General features: G+C 26.5%; 2 protein-coding genes across 2 annotated transcripts in view; one reads left to right on the top strand and one right to left on the bottom strand.

Moving 5' to 3' along the window:
• Positions 1–5,930: 5,930 nt before the first annotated feature.
• Positions 5,931–14,743, bottom strand: LOC117167221 (COP9 signalosome complex subunit 8). The gene is made up of 4 exons (XM_033351991.1): positions 14,564–14,743; positions 11,710–11,780; positions 9,778–9,956; positions 5,931–6,603 (listed from the first exon to the last, which is right to left on the bottom strand). The coding sequence occupies exons 1-4, from the start codon at positions 14,618–14,620 to the stop codon at positions 6,350–6,352; spliced, it is 561 nt and encodes a 186-aa protein (XP_033207882.1). The 5' UTR covers positions 14,621–14,743; the 3' UTR covers positions 5,931–6,349.
• A 3,028-nt stretch (positions 14,744–17,771) lies between these two features.
• Positions 17,772–18,433, top strand: part of LOC117167917 (cysteine desulfurase, mitochondrial) — a 22,522-nt gene continuing 21,860 nt past the window's right edge. The window contains exon 1 of the mRNA XM_033353162.1: positions 17,772–18,008. Within this exon, the coding sequence (XP_033209053.1) occupies positions 17,903–18,008 (106 nt within the window). The 5' untranslated portion in view covers positions 17,772–17,902. The remainder of the gene's footprint in view (positions 18,009–18,433) is intronic.

Here is an 18,433-nt window from a genome sequence, read left to right as displayed (position 1 = left end):
AAAGGATAAGATTGTAAAAAATATATAGATGTAAACGGAAAGATTGTAAGGAATGGAAGTCATGTAAACCCTTAGGGGACACATTATGAATAAAGAAGAAAACGTAAAACTTGCATATACTTTAATTTTAAATTGCCATCATTAAAAAGTCTTTAGTTTTAAAGATGTATGAATAAAGATTCTTAATTTTGAATGATTTTGAAGATCCAAAGTCAAACTTTCAATTTCAAATCTTCAAATTGAAGAAATTTCGGATGTAAGGCATGACAATTACAAAATTTTTGTTTTAAACGTAATACTAGCATACGCTTTAATTGCAAACTGTCAAAATTAAAAAGTCTTCAATTTTAAACATGTATAAATAAAAATTCTTAAATTTGAATGATTTTGAAGCTTCAAAGCCAAACTTATTATTTCAAATGTTCAAATCGAATAAATTTCAGATATAAAACACCACAATTAAAAAATTTTTTATTTTAAAATCTAAATTTGTATAATTTTTAATTGTTAATTGTCAAAATTAATAACTCTTCAATTTTAACAATTTAAAATAGAAAATTCTACAATTTTAAAGAGTTAGATCTAAAAACTAAAAAACTGCTATTTAATTGAGACAACTTTGAGTGGAAAGAAAAATGTTATAAGATGCCAAACTGACTTAAACACTAGCTGGAGGGAAAAAAATCAAGAGAGAAAAGCATGCGGTAAATGAGCGGAAACAAAGGAGCTTGAATGTGGAAAAAGTGAATAAATGAATTTGCACATTTGTTTACATCTTATCCCTATCGAGACGGATAAATTGATAAATGTTGTATGTTCAATTATTTTTCGAACTGTCATATTATTTTCAAGAAATGTCAAATTCAAAATCGGTGTCATTTCGATTTCAATTGTCTTTACTGGATTAATATCGTAAATGTTTTTTCTCTAAAATGAATAAACGAGAAAATAGTCTAATATTTTTTGAATGAACTTTTTAAAACTGTGCCGATGATTCTATTGTATAAATGAAGTTTCCACCAAGGAAAAAGATGAGTTTTCTTTATTTAAAATAGTAGTATTCTCACTTTTAGATTTCCTTTCTTTCCATAATTGTAATTTTTTATCAATGCTGGCCGAGACATTAAAATGAAATTCTGCAACAACAGGAATTTGTTCTCTTCCATTAATTACATTTCCACAACCATTTTATTTTCTCCGTTGCTCCCCCCGAAATTCAATTTGATATTTCGGTAAAATTGGCTCATACATAAATCTTGCTGGTTTATAGCCATTCATTGTAAATTTCTCAGGAAATTCCTTCTATTTTTGTTCCTCTTTTCGACAAAAATCTTCCACTTGACTTTCAGTAATACTTATTTACATATTGAAACTTTTCGAAACAATCAACACTATAAATTTTGACTCTGCGAACTCATTCTTCGAGTTTACGATGTCCGTTTTATTATTTTTCTCTGCCTTATACTCAGTTCGCAAAGAAGATTGAAGTAAAAATTCTCCGTATAGATAAAATTAAAAGCCATAAATATAAGAGGAGTAAATTTTTAATTGAAGTTGCACAGAATTTTAAATTTTATCTGGCGTGCAATGATTTCGAACGTTGACGCACAACTAACTTCTTCTTCCCTTTCTTTCCTGGATTAGGGAAAGCGCAGCCCTGTTATTTTCATTTCACTTCTACAGATGAGGGTGGATCCATGACGCAAATTACGTGTAAATTACGCTTTGATAGGGAATCCCTTCTCAGGGAAAATATTTACGAATAACTATTCAATTGTTACACTATTATTATGAAATAATCAGCGCTGTTAGAAAATACCAATTTCCCTGACAGAATTGTATAAGGTGCTATCCACAAATTATGTAAGACATACGTAAAATAAATTGATTTTCAGGCAAATAATTGAATTTGCAACTCAAAAAGATCAATTTATAGCCAGAAATGGAAAACTTATATTTTCAGTAAAAATAATTAATTTTTAACCAAGAAAAAAGAAATTTTCAATAAAATAATTATATTTTTAACCAAAGCGATGAATTTTCATACAGAAAATTTAAATCTCAACGAAAAGTATGATAGTTGATATTTTCACAACAAAATATTTTAATTTTCAATCAAAAACAGTTCAATTTAACCAAAAATTAAGAATGTTAAATAAATTAGTTAAATCCATAACCAAAACAGACTAATTTTCAACAAAAAAGTGGAATTTTCAACATAGAAATATTTTTCAGTCAGTATAGAAAAAAACTCATCCAAAACGTTGAATTTTCAAGACAAAAAGACAAGTTTTCTGCAAAACAGTTAAGGTTCTAACTGAAAAATAGGATTTTTTTCTCAAAATTTTTGAAATTTCAAATAAAAAAAAACGACTTTTCAACAAAATAAATGAATTTTTTATTACAACATATAAATTTCCAGGAAAAATTGAGATAGTTACATTTTTAAGTTGAATACTTCATTTTTAAATAAAAAAAAAATAATTTTTAATAAAACAGTTAAATTTTCAACAATAAAATTATTTTTTAACTAAAATAATAAATATTGAACCAAAAAATTATTATTTTTTTACAAAATAGTTGAACTTTTAACCTAAAATATGAATTTTGTACCAAACAAGACTATTTTTTAACGAAATAAATGAATTTTCATCTAAAAACGAAAAATTTTCGAACCCAAATAAAACAGTAAAATTTTCAGTCAGAAAAATCCGCTTTCAATGAAAAAAAATCCGAATATTTAACAAGAAAAAAAGAATATTAAACCAAATAAATAAATTTTTAACCAAAAATAGAACAGTTTTATTTATTAAAAAGAAAAAAAAATAATATTAGACGAAATAGTTGAATTTTCAACCAAATAGATGATTTTTTAAATAAAACGATTACATTTATCTCAGAAAAGATACAATTTTTCACAAAAAATGGAATTGTTCGATTTTCAGTTAAAGAAATTAATTTCTAACTAAAATTATGAACTTTTAACCAAATAATTGAATTTTCAACACAAAAGATTCATTTTCTACAAAAAAGCCCAATTTTCAACCAAAATAGAATAGTTAAATTTTTAGTCAGAAAAAATGGATTTTCAATAAAAAAGAACAATTCACAAAGAAAAATGTAATAGTACACAAAAAAGTTTAATTAAACAAAACAAAAAAAGAATTTTCAACAGAATATTTTATTCTTCAATCAACGCCGACTAACTCACAAACCAAGCAGAGGAATTTAAAAAAAAGTTGAATTTTTAATCAAGAAAGACTTTTCAGTCAATAAAGAAAGACCATCTCATAAAAATATTGAATTGTCTATCCAAAAAGGCCAATTTTCTTAGAAACATTAGAGTTTTCAACCCAAAAATAGTAATTTTCTACCAAAATAATTGAATTTTTAAATAAAAAGACGATTTTTTGTAACAAATTAAAAATTTAAAAACTAATTTTAAGCTAAAACAACGAACAATAAAATAGTTAAATTAAAAAAAAATTAATTTTTAAGTAAAAATATCAATATTCAGCAACAAAAAATTAATTTTTTAACAAATTGTTAAATTTTTAACCCAAAAAAGGAATTTCAAATAAAAAAGACAACTTTTCAACTAAAGACAATACATTTTTAAACTAAAATAAAACCGTTAAATTTTAAGTTGAAGAAATTTTTTTTAAAACAAACATTTGAAGAAATGAATTTATAAACAAAAACAAAACAGGTAATATTTAAATAAGAAAATGAATTTTAAGCCTAAAGAAATTATTTTTAACTCTAGCCAGTTAAATTTTCAACGAAACAGATGAATTTTCAAATAAAAAGAATATATTTCTCTAAAAAAAGATCATTTTTTCCCAAAAAAATTGAATTTGGATTTTTAGTTTAATTAATTAATTAATTTCAAAATATCAGTTTACAACCAAAAATAAAACCGTAACATTTTCACTTAAAAAAATTAATTTTCAACTAAAAAGTATGAATTCTTAGCAAAAATTTAATAGTTGATGTTTCAACTAGAAAAGATCTTAATTTTAAACACAAAATATTTTACTTCGACCAAAGAAGTTTCAATTTCTACCAAAATAGATGAATTTCCAAAACAAAACACGAATTTTCAACCAGAAAGAATGACTTTTAACAAAATTATTGAATTTTCAACAAAATAATAAAATTAACTTCAGCTTCAGTTTACCCTAATTCCCTAACTCTGTCAGATATTCCCTGGCATTCCCTGAACAGTTTTAAATTCCCTGACTTTCCCTGACTAGTTTAAAATCCCGGACTTTCCCAATTTTCTGGAATTCCTTGACCCGTGGAACCGCGAATAATGTAAAATAATTTAAAATTTAAAATTATTAATCAAAATTAATTTAATAAATAATTATAATTTAATTTTATTTTATTTAATTTAATATTTTTGTTGAAACTAGCATCGGGTTTTAGTGATAATAAAATTAAGTTAATATATAGTAAATTAATTTGCTTATACAGGACAGATTTTTTAATAAACGGGCCACGGCACAGTGGTTCAGAATTACATTTTTGCGAACAAATCAGTCTACAGGTTACAATTCTTATCGAATTTAAATGTTCTAGTTTAATTGAAATTAAATAAATTCCCAAGTAGTCCGATGGTGTCAAATTCTAATTCTCACATTCAACCTTAATGATAACTTAAAATTGCATTCCTTGTTTCCAGGATCAAATAAGAATTCTAAATATTTATCATTTAAATTCTTCTCAAAAATGAGATTTTTAACATTTTTATTTTATTTAAATGTCAAGTAAATAATTTTAAATTAACTAAATTAAATAAAAATAATAAATTATTATCTATACAATTTAACTAACAGTATTTATGAGTTTTAAATGCTTAAATTGAACCCATGGTCATACAAATTTAATTGAGAATTCTCTTCAAATTTTAGAAACTTTCTTCTAAAAAAAATCAAATTTCCTTCAAAATTTTTATTTTTGAAAAACGAAACTTATTAACTAAAATTATTTTCAAATTAATTACGTTTCAAATTTAATTTTTTAATTACTTTTTCAACTGGCATCATTTTTCTAACACTAATTTTCCACAAATTTCGCCCCTGACTTGATTTTTTTTTTAAATTCTAACCCTTTATTTGAGAATTATTTTTAAATTAGAACGATTTGTAGGTTAAACTATTTTCAATAGAAAAAATCCCATCTCTTTTACATTTTATATGCATTTCTTTAAATTAAAATTATTAACTTTTTTACAATTTGGAGTAGATAAGAAAATACATTATTGATCATTGTTTTGCAAAAATAATTATTTTCTTATCTGATATTGTCAAACGTACCGTCGATAAATGCACATATCACTTTCTAAGCGAAAATTTAAAATAATTATTTGGTAAATGGTCACGTTAAAACAAAAATTAGACGAACCTTGTAAGAAGTAGAAAAACCCACAATTTAAAAAATTAAAAAAAAAATGTTCCGCACTTTAATATTAATAACTTAGCATAATAACTATCCATTCTTTACAACTTATACTTTAGCTACGAAATTCTTAGAAATAAAAAAAAAAACAAGAACCAATCGATCAAATTTCGACAAGAAAAACTTAAATGTCTTAATTCAAATTTGTAGAAAAATTAGCTTTTATTGCCTTGAAACGGGTGTTAAGTAAACTCCTAAAAGTTCATAGAATTTATGTAAATTTTTTTTTTTTTTTTTTTTTTTGTTAAATGAAAAAGAGAAAACTAAATAAAACAGACAAGAGAAAATAGAAGGAACAGGATTTGGAAGTTCTCTTATTTTTCCCTTTTCCTTTTTTTTTAAATTTAAATGGAGCAATTTAAGAGTGTGTTATCCAAACTTGATCGATAGAATCTTAATTTTTTAATTTACAAGAATTTCGTATTTAAATTTGAATGTTGAACGTTAAAAAAAATTAAAACTGGGAATTATTCTGAATTCAACTTCTAAAATTTTATATTTTAAAACTCACTAAGGCTATGCTTAAACTAAGGTACAAATATTACAATCTAAAAACTCGCGCGAATTCCATCTTTCGGCCTAAAAATAATCTTCGGTAATAATCATTCGAAAAAGGTGTTCAAAAAATCGCGTATCGAAGTTTTGCAAACACTCATAAGATATTCAGATAATTTAGGAGATTATTCAGAATCGAACATTTAATTTCAATTTATTTAAAAAGTGTCTCTTGTAAACAAAAATATGTTGGCTCATTAATTTACCTTAATTTCGGCAGACTTTGCTTTCTGGATAATGGGAAAACGATAAAGGGAGGGTAAGTAGTCCATTTTCGATTAACGACTTTGAACCAATCACAGTTGAAAAATGCGCGTTTCTCTATTAGGTTCTAATTTTCAAGGAAAGATACGAATTGTGTGAGCTTATTTAACTGGTCTTCTGTAAGGGCTTCTTGAGCTGGCGTGCTCTGCTCTCTGTCAACTTTGCGAGGTTGAACCATGGAACCATCAATAGTCCAACCTTTTTCGATAGCTGCCTGCTGAGTTTGTTCTACCGAAAGTCCCATCATTCCAGATAATACTGAGATATCGAGGGATGAATATGCTTCAGATACTAACTGCATGGCGCGCTCACGAGTACTTTCTGAAAAAGGAGATACGAAAGGTAGTGAATTAATAACCTTTTCTATTATATAAAAATATATAGAGAGGTTGTCTACTTAAATTCTAGAAGAAAATTCCTTAACAATTCCAGTCTTTTTCCAGGTACTTCAAGTTTTTTCTAGGTATAATTTTTCATAGCACGCCGAAGCCATTCAAATATTTGGATTACACTCGTTCCTACACAAAACTTTTTTTACACCAAATTTTTCCTACACAGAATTTAATACTGTTATATTTTTTCTACACAGAATACTTCCTACACAGAATGTAATATTATTTGATAGTTTTATTTTCTTTCTACACAAAATATTTCCTATACAGAATTTAATACTGTTATATTGTTTCTATACAAAATATTTTCTACACAGAATATTTATATTCTAGATAGAAATAATTCACAAAAAGTAGATCCTATACAAGATGAAACATATTTTCAATTGTGTAGGAAAAGTTTTACAATTAGAGCTTGTGTTTAGAATATGCCTGTTTATCGTCCCTCCGAATATTTGCTTATAGCGGCAACAAGAATGAAATTAAATCTATAATTATTTCATCTTGGATAGGATCTACTTTTTGTAAAGAATATTTTATTTACTGTTTTAAATATGTTATGCAGAATATACTTTGTACAGGAAAAATATTAGACTTTTTTTTTTTTTACATTGTTTAGACACTTTCTTGTTAATAAAATATTACTAATTAATTCTATTTAGAATATACATATTCTGTGCAGAAAATATTTTGTGTAGATAAAAATAAAAGTATTAAACAATATTCAATTCTGTGTAGGAAATCTTCTGTGCAGAAAAAATGCAGTGTAGGAAAAATATAATACTATTAAATTCTGTGTAGGAAACATTTTGTGTAGAAAGTTTTGTGTAGAAAAAATATAACTGTATTGAATTATGTGTAGGAAATATTTCGCGTAAAAAATATTTTGTGTAGGAAAAAAAACAAAGCTAACAAACAATATTAAATTCTGTGTATAAAATATTCTGTGTAGAAAAAATGTTGTGTAGGAAAAATATAACAATATTAAATGATGTGTGGGAAACATTTTGTGTAGAAAAAGTTTTGTGTAGGAAAAATATTATCAGTATACTTGTGTACAATATATTTTGTGTAGAATTCACATTTTTTTTTTAACAATGAATTCGGAATGGACTGAACAATGAAATTTCTCGATATAGATACTGTATTGAATTCAATTTTAACCGCCTTAAATTCCTAACTTTTTTACCATAAAAAATAAGCTTTTTAAAAAATACATGAATTCTTAACGGAATAGTTGAATTTTTAACGAAAAAATACAATTTTTCGACCATAAACACTGCCATGCAAAAGTATTGGACCACCTCTTTTTTATGAATAAATAAATTCTCTTAATTTTAATTACGCCAGAGGTAGAAAAAGTTCTCTTTAAAGCCAATTTGTCTATTTTTTAAGTCGATATTGCAAAAATAGTGTAAATTTCAATGTTTTCTTAAATTTTCAATACCTTCGGAAAAAATCAACATTTTTCAATGTTCTTCGACAGATTTTGAAATTACTTTTCCCCCGTATCACAACATCTTGTGAATATAAATCATAAAAATGTTCTTTTCGAATTGCAAGAACTTGAAGATGTAACAAAAATGTTGAAAGAATTTGAAAACAACTTATCTGTAGGCATATCAGAATGAACATTAAATAAATATATATTTTGAGAATATTGTTATAAATTGGCTTCATCCAGGGCTCATTTTATACGGAATTTTGAGAGCAATCAACCCTTTTAAGAGAAATTCGTTTTGCTCTGGTATAATTAAAATTAAGAGAATTTATTCAGTCATAAAAAAGAGGTGGTCAAAAACTTTTTCACGGCAGTGTAGCTGAATTTTTAACTTAAAAAGAGCATATTTCAACCAAAATTGAAATAGTTAAATTCTTAGTCGAAAAAATTAATTATCAATGAGACTGATGAGTTCTAAACTCAGATGATGAATTTTCAACTGGAATAGTTGAATTTTAAGCCATAAAGATGAATTTGCATCGAATATGATGAATCTTTAACCGGAATATTACACACAAAAATAAAACAAAAAGATGAATTTTTAACCAAGAAGATTAATTTTCTACCAATAAATACCACTTTTCAACAAAATACAGGTATTTTCAACTAAAAAGGATAAAATATCAACCGAAAATTGAAAAGTTAATTTATATTACATTACAATTACATTTTCATTTAAAAAAAAATTTTTTCAACCAAAAAAACTAATTTTCAAAAAGTTATAGTTTTAAACTAAAATCAATCGAAAGCCACTATATTTTGTGCGGAGTCTTTTGCAATATCTCTTTAAATTTAACCCGTAAAGTGCATTGTGGGTATGTGACGCCCCAAGAAATTTTCAGTCTTATAAATCACACTTAATTCGACAAAATTGAGTAAGTGTCGCCTTCTACCTTTAGTTGGAGACACTAACTGTAAGTAAGGTCATTTAGCATACTGCGTCAAGCGTCAGTCTGCTAGCAGCAGCTGCTGAAAGTGGAGGTAAAAAAATCATGGGGTGCAAATAAATATCTTTTTTAAAAGCATTCATGTTGCAATTTTTTTTATAAAAGTACACTATTTCAAAAGTATAGTCAAACATTTTCAGGTTACAATAATAAAAATTGCGTGAGTTATGAATTTTTAGGTAAAAACCCCATTTTTCACTTTTTTCCAATGATTTTGTTAACAAACTTAAAATGAATAAATTGCTATAAAATCAACTCTACCTTATAAAAGGTGCCTTGTGCTATATTGGATAATTTTATTGTGACAAAATATTCAATAGAGGATAAACAATAAATGATTAAATACGCTGGGGTATTTAACACCCACGATGTACTTTACCGTGATTTTTACCATTTATGCACTTTAAGGGCTAAAAAAATCTAAAATCTCTTAAAATCTTGTAAATCATGAAATCTTCTAACACGGTGATTTTTTAAATGACGGATGTTATTTAAAAAAATCAGCAAATGAGTTTAAAAATGGTTTTAGAGCAAAAGTAAAAAAATATTTACATTAGCCAGCATTTTTGAGAAAACAGTCCGTGGCCAGCTATTAGATCAATAACATTCCAAATTGTATAAAAAAAATATAGCTTTGTTAAGAACTTAAGATTACCTTTAAGAGCATTCATGATCTCAACGACGTCTTCGCTCCAATTTACAGAAAGAGCAGCGTGAACAGCAGGCCAATCTCTTTTCCACATATGCTGGCCCACTGTCCAGACTTGATGCAATTCTGGATTATTCGTTTTCAAGCTACTGGGAATTCTTTGCCATAGATACTTAGCGTAACATCTGAAAAAATAAATATTGTTAACAGACTTTCCAGTCTAAAATGCTCTCAAAAGAGAGGAAGTGGGGCTGCTTTTTTACGTAAATAGAGGCATAAAGTATCTGTAATGAAAATAATGAAGGCGATTATATTTAATTCAATGTGAAAACTTAGAATTCCTAGGATTTCAAGACGAAATATATTGAACTTCATACAAAACAGTTGAATTTGCAGCCGAAAGAGATGAATTTTCAACCTAAAGATACATTTTTTACAAAAAATATGAATTTTTAACCAAATAGTAAAATTTTCAACCGTAAGAAGATAAATCTTCAAACCAAAGATACGAATTTTCAAGAAAATAGTTGAATTTTGAACCGAGAAAGATTTTTCAAATAAGAATCAACTAATATGTGGCATTTTCAAGCGAAAAAGATTAACTTTTTACAAAACAATTAAATTTTCAACAAAATTTTTGTCTTATTAATAAAACTTTAAATTGTTTAGAAACTTTTAAACATTTAACAAAAATTTTGAAGTTTCAATGAAAAAGTTGAATTTTCAAGCAAAAGCGACGAATTTTCTACAATAAAAGTCGAATTATCAACCCGAAAATACACATTTTTAACCAAGAAAATATTTTACTAAAAATACGAATGTTTAACAAAATGCATAAATTTTCAACTAAAAGATCAATTTTAAACAACACCAAAATTTTTAACCACAGAAAAAAACAACGGATTTTCAACCATAGAGATAAATCTTCAATCAAAAAATAAGTTCACAACCAATAAAGATGAATTCATGACGAAAAATTTAATTAGATACTTCAACCACAAATGATTTCGAGTTTTAATCAAAAACAGTTGAATTCAACCATAGAAGACGATGCATTTTTGACCAACAGATGTATTTTCAAATAAAAAAGACAAATTTGTAAATAAGAAAGATTTTTCTACCAACACATAAATAAATTTCAACTAACTAGTAGAATTTTCTAACAAAAAAGATAATTTTCCATAAAATAGTCCAATTTACAATCAAAGATATGAATCTTCAACAAAAAAAAAATTTTTTGTACAAAGTAGTTCAACTTTCAAACAAGTATTTCCATTTTCAACAAAAGAATTAAATTTCCAACCAAAAGTGATTAATTCTGAACAAAAAACAAAATAGTAGAATTTTCATTAAAAAGAATTAACTTACGACTAAAAAGAATGACTATTCTACCAAAAATGAATTTTCAATCCTATGGACCAGAGAGTATAAAGAGCTCAAAGGACTGGAAATAGGGTTATTTTTTCGCATTAAAGGAGAAAAAAGAGAATAATTTATTTTTACATGCAGAAACGAAAAAACAATCTTTTTATAAGAAATATATTTCTTTCTGTAATTATTACTTTGAAGTTACATTTGTATTACGATATAATATTTTTATTTTATACTTTACTTATAAATCAAATATATTTTTAAATGTCATATATTTAAAGATAAAAGGGAAAATAGGGAAATTAAAAACAGGCGAAACGCAGGAGGTTAAGGGAAAGACTTTGATTCTGCGTTCAGATAATATTGTTTATTCATGATTCAAAATCAAAATTATTCGTTTACGATGGTACCTACAAATGCGATGAGGAGATTTAAATTACAGTTAAACATTACAGAATAATTAAATTCAACTTTTAGAATCTGGCAACATGACAATAAAATTTTGAGAAGAAGATTGTAAAATAAGTTGTAAAATAAGTAGAACATTAAGTTAACTCGTTTACTTACAATTCATTCTTGTACAGGTAAATAGCAAGTAATTGTGTATAAACCTGTACGCCCACGTTTCCATCTTGAGTCTGTAAGCAAATAGGCCTTAAATAATAAATGTTTGAAGGAACAAAAAAGTTTAATTTTCAATTAAATATTAGCCCACACAAAAGCAATAAGGGATTTTTAATAATAATTTATCATTTTCCTGGCCTTTTCCAAGTTTGAAAAAAATTTTCACGACCAATTTGAACTCCTAAAAATAAGTTTTTATTCTTATTAATCAAAACTGAACTAAAAATTAAAAAACTTAAAGTGAATCTCTTTTGAATTTAAAACTAAAGCTTACAAATTATTTATTGAAACGCTCAATAGTTTCGAAGTATAAAATGAAAGCTTTTCAAAATTTTTATTTAAACAATTATAAATTAAATTTCTTTGAGAATGTTGATGTTTGCTGTTGGCTTTAGGGTCAGGTGAATGAACAAAAAAAAGAAATTGTTGTCAATTTATAGGGGTATGCAGAAACAAAAATCCGACCGTTGATTTACGAATTTTACAATAATTATTAGTTAAACATAATTAAATAAACTTTACTTAATTGGGTTGTCTCAAATATCCTGATTTTAATCCATTCAATTTCAAGTGTATTAATTTTAGGGAAAAAAAACAATTGTTAATATTTATCAATATTAGATCTACAAATAAAAATTTAACGATTATTAATTTGAAATTAAATTGAATTAAAAATAAGTTCATTTATGATTTGAAAAGTGTTTAATTTTAAATTACCAGTTTAAAAATATGTGTTCCATTTTCAATATTTCCAGCTTAAAGCTGCACATTAGTTTAAACATTTAGAAATTTATGGATGGAATTGTTCATTCTAACACGTACTTTATTACAAATTTTCCATTTGTTTACTATTTTTGGTTGAAAAATTACATATTTTGTTATTTTCTAATGCATATTATTTGTATATTTTTAACTGAAAATTGCACTATTCCATTCAGAATCTATCTCCTTCAGTTAAAAATTCATTATTATTTCACACGCTTCCAATTTTTAATTCTTTAAATCTTCAAAACTACATTCTACAATTTATTTAATTAAACTCGTACGCTAAAAATGTAACTGTCTTATTGAAAAGTTTTTTTTTATGCAAATTCTATTACTTTCGTGCAAAATTCAACTATTTGGTTGAAAATGAATTTTTGTATTGAAAAGCCAACTTTTTTGTAGAGAATTCGCCTTTTCGGCGAATATATTCGTTATAATTTGTTTTTGTTGTTGTTGTTAAAAGTCAGTATTTTTTTGGAAATCGGGTCTTTTCTGGTTGAAAATTATTTTTTTTTACTGAATATTCAACAATTCTATTGATGCTTAAAAGTCTATAGTCTTTACTATAAATCCATTATTTAAGTTAACATTTTTGTTGAAAATTCGCATTTTTGGCTTGAAATTCCAACTGTATTACTGAAAAATCGTCTGTTTTTAGTGAAAATTCTATTGTTTTGGTAGTGAATTTTCCTTTTCAGCTTGAAAATTTAAAACTTTATTTGAAATTAATTTTTTCGGTCTTGACTGAAAAATTGTTCTTTGTTGAAAATTCAACTACTTCGTAACAAATTCGTCCGTCTTTTTTGAATTAAACTGATTATAACTGATTATAAGTATTAAACTGATTTTTATTTAAAATAAAAATCTGTTTTGTTTGAGATATCTACTACTACATTTATTGTTTAAAATTTATATTTTCTGGTTGAATTAAACTGTTTTTGATTTCAAATGAAAATCCTTTTTCTTTAAAATATAAATTATTTCATTTTTCGTTGAGAATACATAATTTTCATTGAAAATTCAACTCTTTTATTAATTTTGTTGTTGAAGATTCATCAAATTAGTTGAAACAATCTCTTTGGTAGAAAATACATCTTTACGTTAAAAGTTCAGATATTTTGTTCAAAATTTTATTATTTTGTTAAAAATTCATCTTTTTCGTCAGAAGTTGAACTAATTTGATTAAAATTCAACAACTTCGTTGAATTTTCATCTTCGTAAATAGAAAATTCAACTATTTTGTTGAAAATTTGTCTCTTCAAATTTGAAAGTGCATCTCTTTTAGTAGAAAAATAAATTTTCTAGACTTCAAATCTTAAGCGTTTCATATTTAAATTGTACTTATACATTCATTTTATTGAAAAGAATTCATTCTCCTATTTTTGTGAAAAGTTATCTTATTATAATGGAAAAACGGTTTAGTTTTCTTTTACATTCCCCATTGTGAATAATTTGTGTAAAATCTGTTTTGTGTAGAAATAGTTTTACACATAATATTTGTATAAAAAGTATTTCATTTAATGTTTTTAATATTTTTTGTAGAATGTATTTTGTTGAGGAAAAATAATGGACATTATATTATTGTGTACAATGTTTTGAGAATATTTTCAGAATAAAATAATTACTATGTGCAGGCTACATTCTGTGTAGAAAATATTTTGTGTGGGAAAAATATAATATTCTTAATTTACGTAGTTATACGTATTTTACTTTGGGTACAACATATTTGTGTAAGAATGTATGCTACAATGAAAATTCAAGTAGAAATTGAAGCTAAATTCGTACTACTGTAATAATGGAACATATTTCTTGTATGAACAACATTACTTCCTTTTTATGATTCTATATACGACCTTTAACATTGTATCTTTAATATTATATTATATAATATTAGCAATCTTTATTTTAGTCCACGAGAGTCGAATAAAATTTTCAAAATAATTTAAAACCGTAAAAATAAAGAAGTATTTACGATGTTTGCCGTTTTCGATTACAGACATAACCTATAAAACCAAATTATTCGATTACTTGCCTCCAACTCAGCTTTTTCGAGATCTTTTAGTATACTTCCTACATCGTTTATAACCATGTTGAGAAATGTTTACCTATTTACTAATTAAGCACTAAATTTATAATAATACTCGATAAATTCCGAAAATCACAACATTCAGCAATGAGAAGGAAGCGGTGAAAAACGTAAATACAATTGTTATGAGTTATGAGCAAGCTGTCAATCCTGATTGGTCAGGTTCTGTCACGTGATTCAAATATGTGTCTAATTAGGGGCAAATTTATTACCAACATGAGAGAAAACGTACATTTTTAACTGAAACTATTTAAATAACTTAATCCATGATATTAATATTATGTCGACTTTTTGAAAAGATATTGTACTGCACAGTTTGCATCAGAGATGAGGTTTGCATATTACAATCGCAATTTTTTATTTGACTTAACTGCGGGAGATTTGAAAATACGCGTAGTAAGTTGCGCAGAAGTTCAAGATTGCTGACATTCAGGGTTGCGAAGTGACGGGTCACTCGAGGTTTTCTACGTAAATTACCTGAATTAAGTGATTTACGTAGAAAACTGTAGAAAACCGGTATATTACATGACAAAAATGGCTGTTGTCTATTTTGAACTTTTGAATTTCCTAGCACGTGATATAACCTCCTTCACACCATAATTAATTTGAGGATTCTAGATATCAAATTAACAAACGGTTAAAATGATGAGAAAGAAGATTTCCACGAGGATTCCAAATATTCCATGGAAAGCCCTAAGTTTTTAGAGAATGAAAGCAAAATTTAACCATATCGAGGCATTTAATCACGAAGTCAAGGCCATGTGATGAGTAGGCCACGTGACCAAATTCCTACCTTACTGCCACTTTTTTTATTTCCCAACTTACATTCACACGAAACGCCACATCAAGTTGAAAATTTGGGATAACAAACCAGAATCATTAGGAATGGTGGGTTTAATCCTAAATTTGTATAATTATGAAAAAAGTTTATTGTTGTAATAATTTTTTTTTGCTTTTTGTATAATTATTAAAGTTTAGGACCAGACTCACATTTCTTAGTGCTTCTTATTTATTATCCCAAATTTTCAACTCGATGTGGCTCTTTGTGTGAAAATAAGTTGGGAAATAAGAAAGATGGTGGTAAGGTAGGAATCTGGTCACGTGACCCACTCGTCACATGCCCTTAATACCAATAAAAAGATATCTTTATAACTATATTAAATTGAGTTGCTTTTTCCGTGAATTAAAATTTTGCATTTTTAGAAAATTATACAGCGAACTTTTAGATGTTGGACTTCAATGAGAATTTAAATTTAAATGTAATTTCAATTTCGTTTTTCCCCTATACAATACTCGCAATTAAACAATTAATTTATAATATGAAAAGTTTAATTTGTCATGCAATTACTCTTTATTCATAAAATATTTTTAGATCATATCATTTTACTTATAAGGGCATGTGACACAGCTAAATACCTATATTACCGGCCTAACTTTATCAGTTCACTGAAAGTTTTTTTGAACCTAAAAACTTTTTTTGTAAATAAAATATCGAGCTGAAACTTTGGAAAATGTATTAGAGTACAATAAAGTACGTTTAGGTACTGCATTTTGGTAGGAACTTCACTGAAAATTATTTGATCTTTTTTTGAACCTCGACATTTTTTGAACGTTCAAACTTTTTTTATGCATAAAATATCGGTCTCAAACTTTGAGAAATGCAAGGTTCGTATTTTCGTTTACAACGTTACCGGATAGTTGAAATTTTTTTACATCTTTATTATTAAGCTTTGTACTTAAACGTAGTTGTCTTTCGGCTCTTGCATTTCACAAAGTTTGAGACCGATATTTTATGCATAGAAAAAGTTCGAACGTTCATAAAATGTCGAGGTTCAGAAAAAAGATGAAATAATTTTCAGTGAAGTTCCTACCAAAATGCAGTACTTAAACGTACTTTATTGTACTCTAATACATTTTCCAAAGTTTCAGCTCGATATTTTATTTACAAAAAAAGTTCTTAGGTTCAAAAAAACATTCAGTGAATTGAAAACGTGAGGTCGGTAATATAGGTATTGAGCTGTGTCACATGCCCTTAAACCCCTAATTATTGATTAGTGTTATTGACATTCTTGTAGTTACACTGTAAAAAAAAATCTATTGAATTTTACAGCTCTGGTGGATATAAATAAAAGGACCTTCGTGTATCGGAGTAACTTTACGAGTCTGTTGTGATATTCCAATTCGGCCGATAATTTTACATGCGAAAATGTAAAATCCATTATGTGAAAGAATAAAATAAAAATTTACCAGGGCGACAGGTTTCGAACACTCGAAAGCTCAAACTTCGTACAATTTCATGGAGATTGAAGAAACACAAGTCGCACACGTTACCACTTACATAAAACACATAAGATGCCATGGGTATTTTTTTGATGTTTAAATATTCCATAAAAAAAATATGAAATATACGTTTTGAATGACTGCATTTTTTCCGTTTCAATAGCAGAAAATGTAAAAGGATTCGGTCTACTTTGTGTGAAAGCTGTCAAAAAAGTTGAACATAGCTGTCAATTTCCTCGCATTAAAAATAAAAATGCTCCAAAATTGAAGGATAAAGGCATCGATAAACAACGAACACGAGAGACGTTTTAGTATTCACATATTATTTGATTAATTATTCTAAATTTTTAATTAATCATAAATAAAAAATTTTACAGTTTCCGCCAGGGTAAAATGAAAGATCTTTGATAAAATTAAAATTCTCGATGTAATTTTCAATCACAGGAAAGTGATTTTACCGACGCATGGTATTTTTATACGCTGCGACTGAATTTCCCTTATGACTGTAAAGTTTGTACGAGGGCATGTGTAATTTTATTTTTATCGAGTGTGTAATATTACACTGTTGTTCGAGATGCTTTTATTTACATCGCTAGAGGATGTAATTTCACATACTTTTGTAAAGTCACAAAGTGGAGTGTGTGATATTTACAATGATACAATATTTAATTTTCCGAAACTTTGTAATTTTACACAAATCTTTGTTTACAGTGTATCACTGGGCCATTGAAATATTCGCAAGATCCACATCGACGTAATTTACATTAATTTACACAATTTAGAAAACTTCTGACATAAATTACGTGGTAAATTACTGTCGAAATTCACGTAAATTCCCTGGAGTAGATTACCCAGCCCTGCTCATATTGCATGTAATTTTGCAATCAGTCTCCCGGTCAATCAGTCTGATTCTGATATAGGTTAAGTCCCGCTTTGGTTTCAGAAATCGGTTGTATTTTGATAGTTTTGCAGATTTAAAGTGAATAAAAAGTAAAATCAACGAAAATGTTTCGCCCGGCCAGGGTCTTCGTTATGACATTTAATCGTTTCAAGGAATGTCGGCCTTTACATACGAATGAACGACAACGACAAGAAGTTGCAGAATATGAATGTAAGAAACGTGTATAATTAGGATAGATTAATTAAAAGTTATAATATCATCACGTGATTATTACTTTATTTATTTTATTATGTGATAATGTTATTGTTTTTTTTCGTGAATATGGAAATTATAATAGTAAACATCTTGAGGCGAGTTTCAGAGAAATGATGGATAACCTTCGTATGCCATGATATAGTTACTATCTATAATATGGGCCTGTGCTCAAAACATTTAAATAAGTTCTTTTTTTATACAAACGAGGGAAAATAATTATAGATAGTAACTATATCATGACATACGAAGGTTATCCATCATTTCTCTAAAACTCGCCTCAAGATGTTTACTATTATAATTTCCATATACGGAATAAATAAGGTTTTTTCTTTATAAATACGATAAATACCAATGTGAAATTTCATGTTTTTTTTGCAATA

Source organism: Belonocnema kinseyi, chromosome 2 (assembly GCF_010883055.1).
Source record: "Belonocnema kinseyi isolate 2016_QV_RU_SX_M_011 chromosome 2, B_treatae_v1, whole genome shotgun sequence".
Taxonomy (NCBI): domain Eukaryota; kingdom Metazoa; phylum Arthropoda; class Insecta; order Hymenoptera; family Cynipidae; genus Belonocnema; species Belonocnema kinseyi.
The sequence above is the reverse complement of the archived record's forward strand: the minus strand, read 5'-3'. Positions and strand labels throughout refer to the sequence as shown.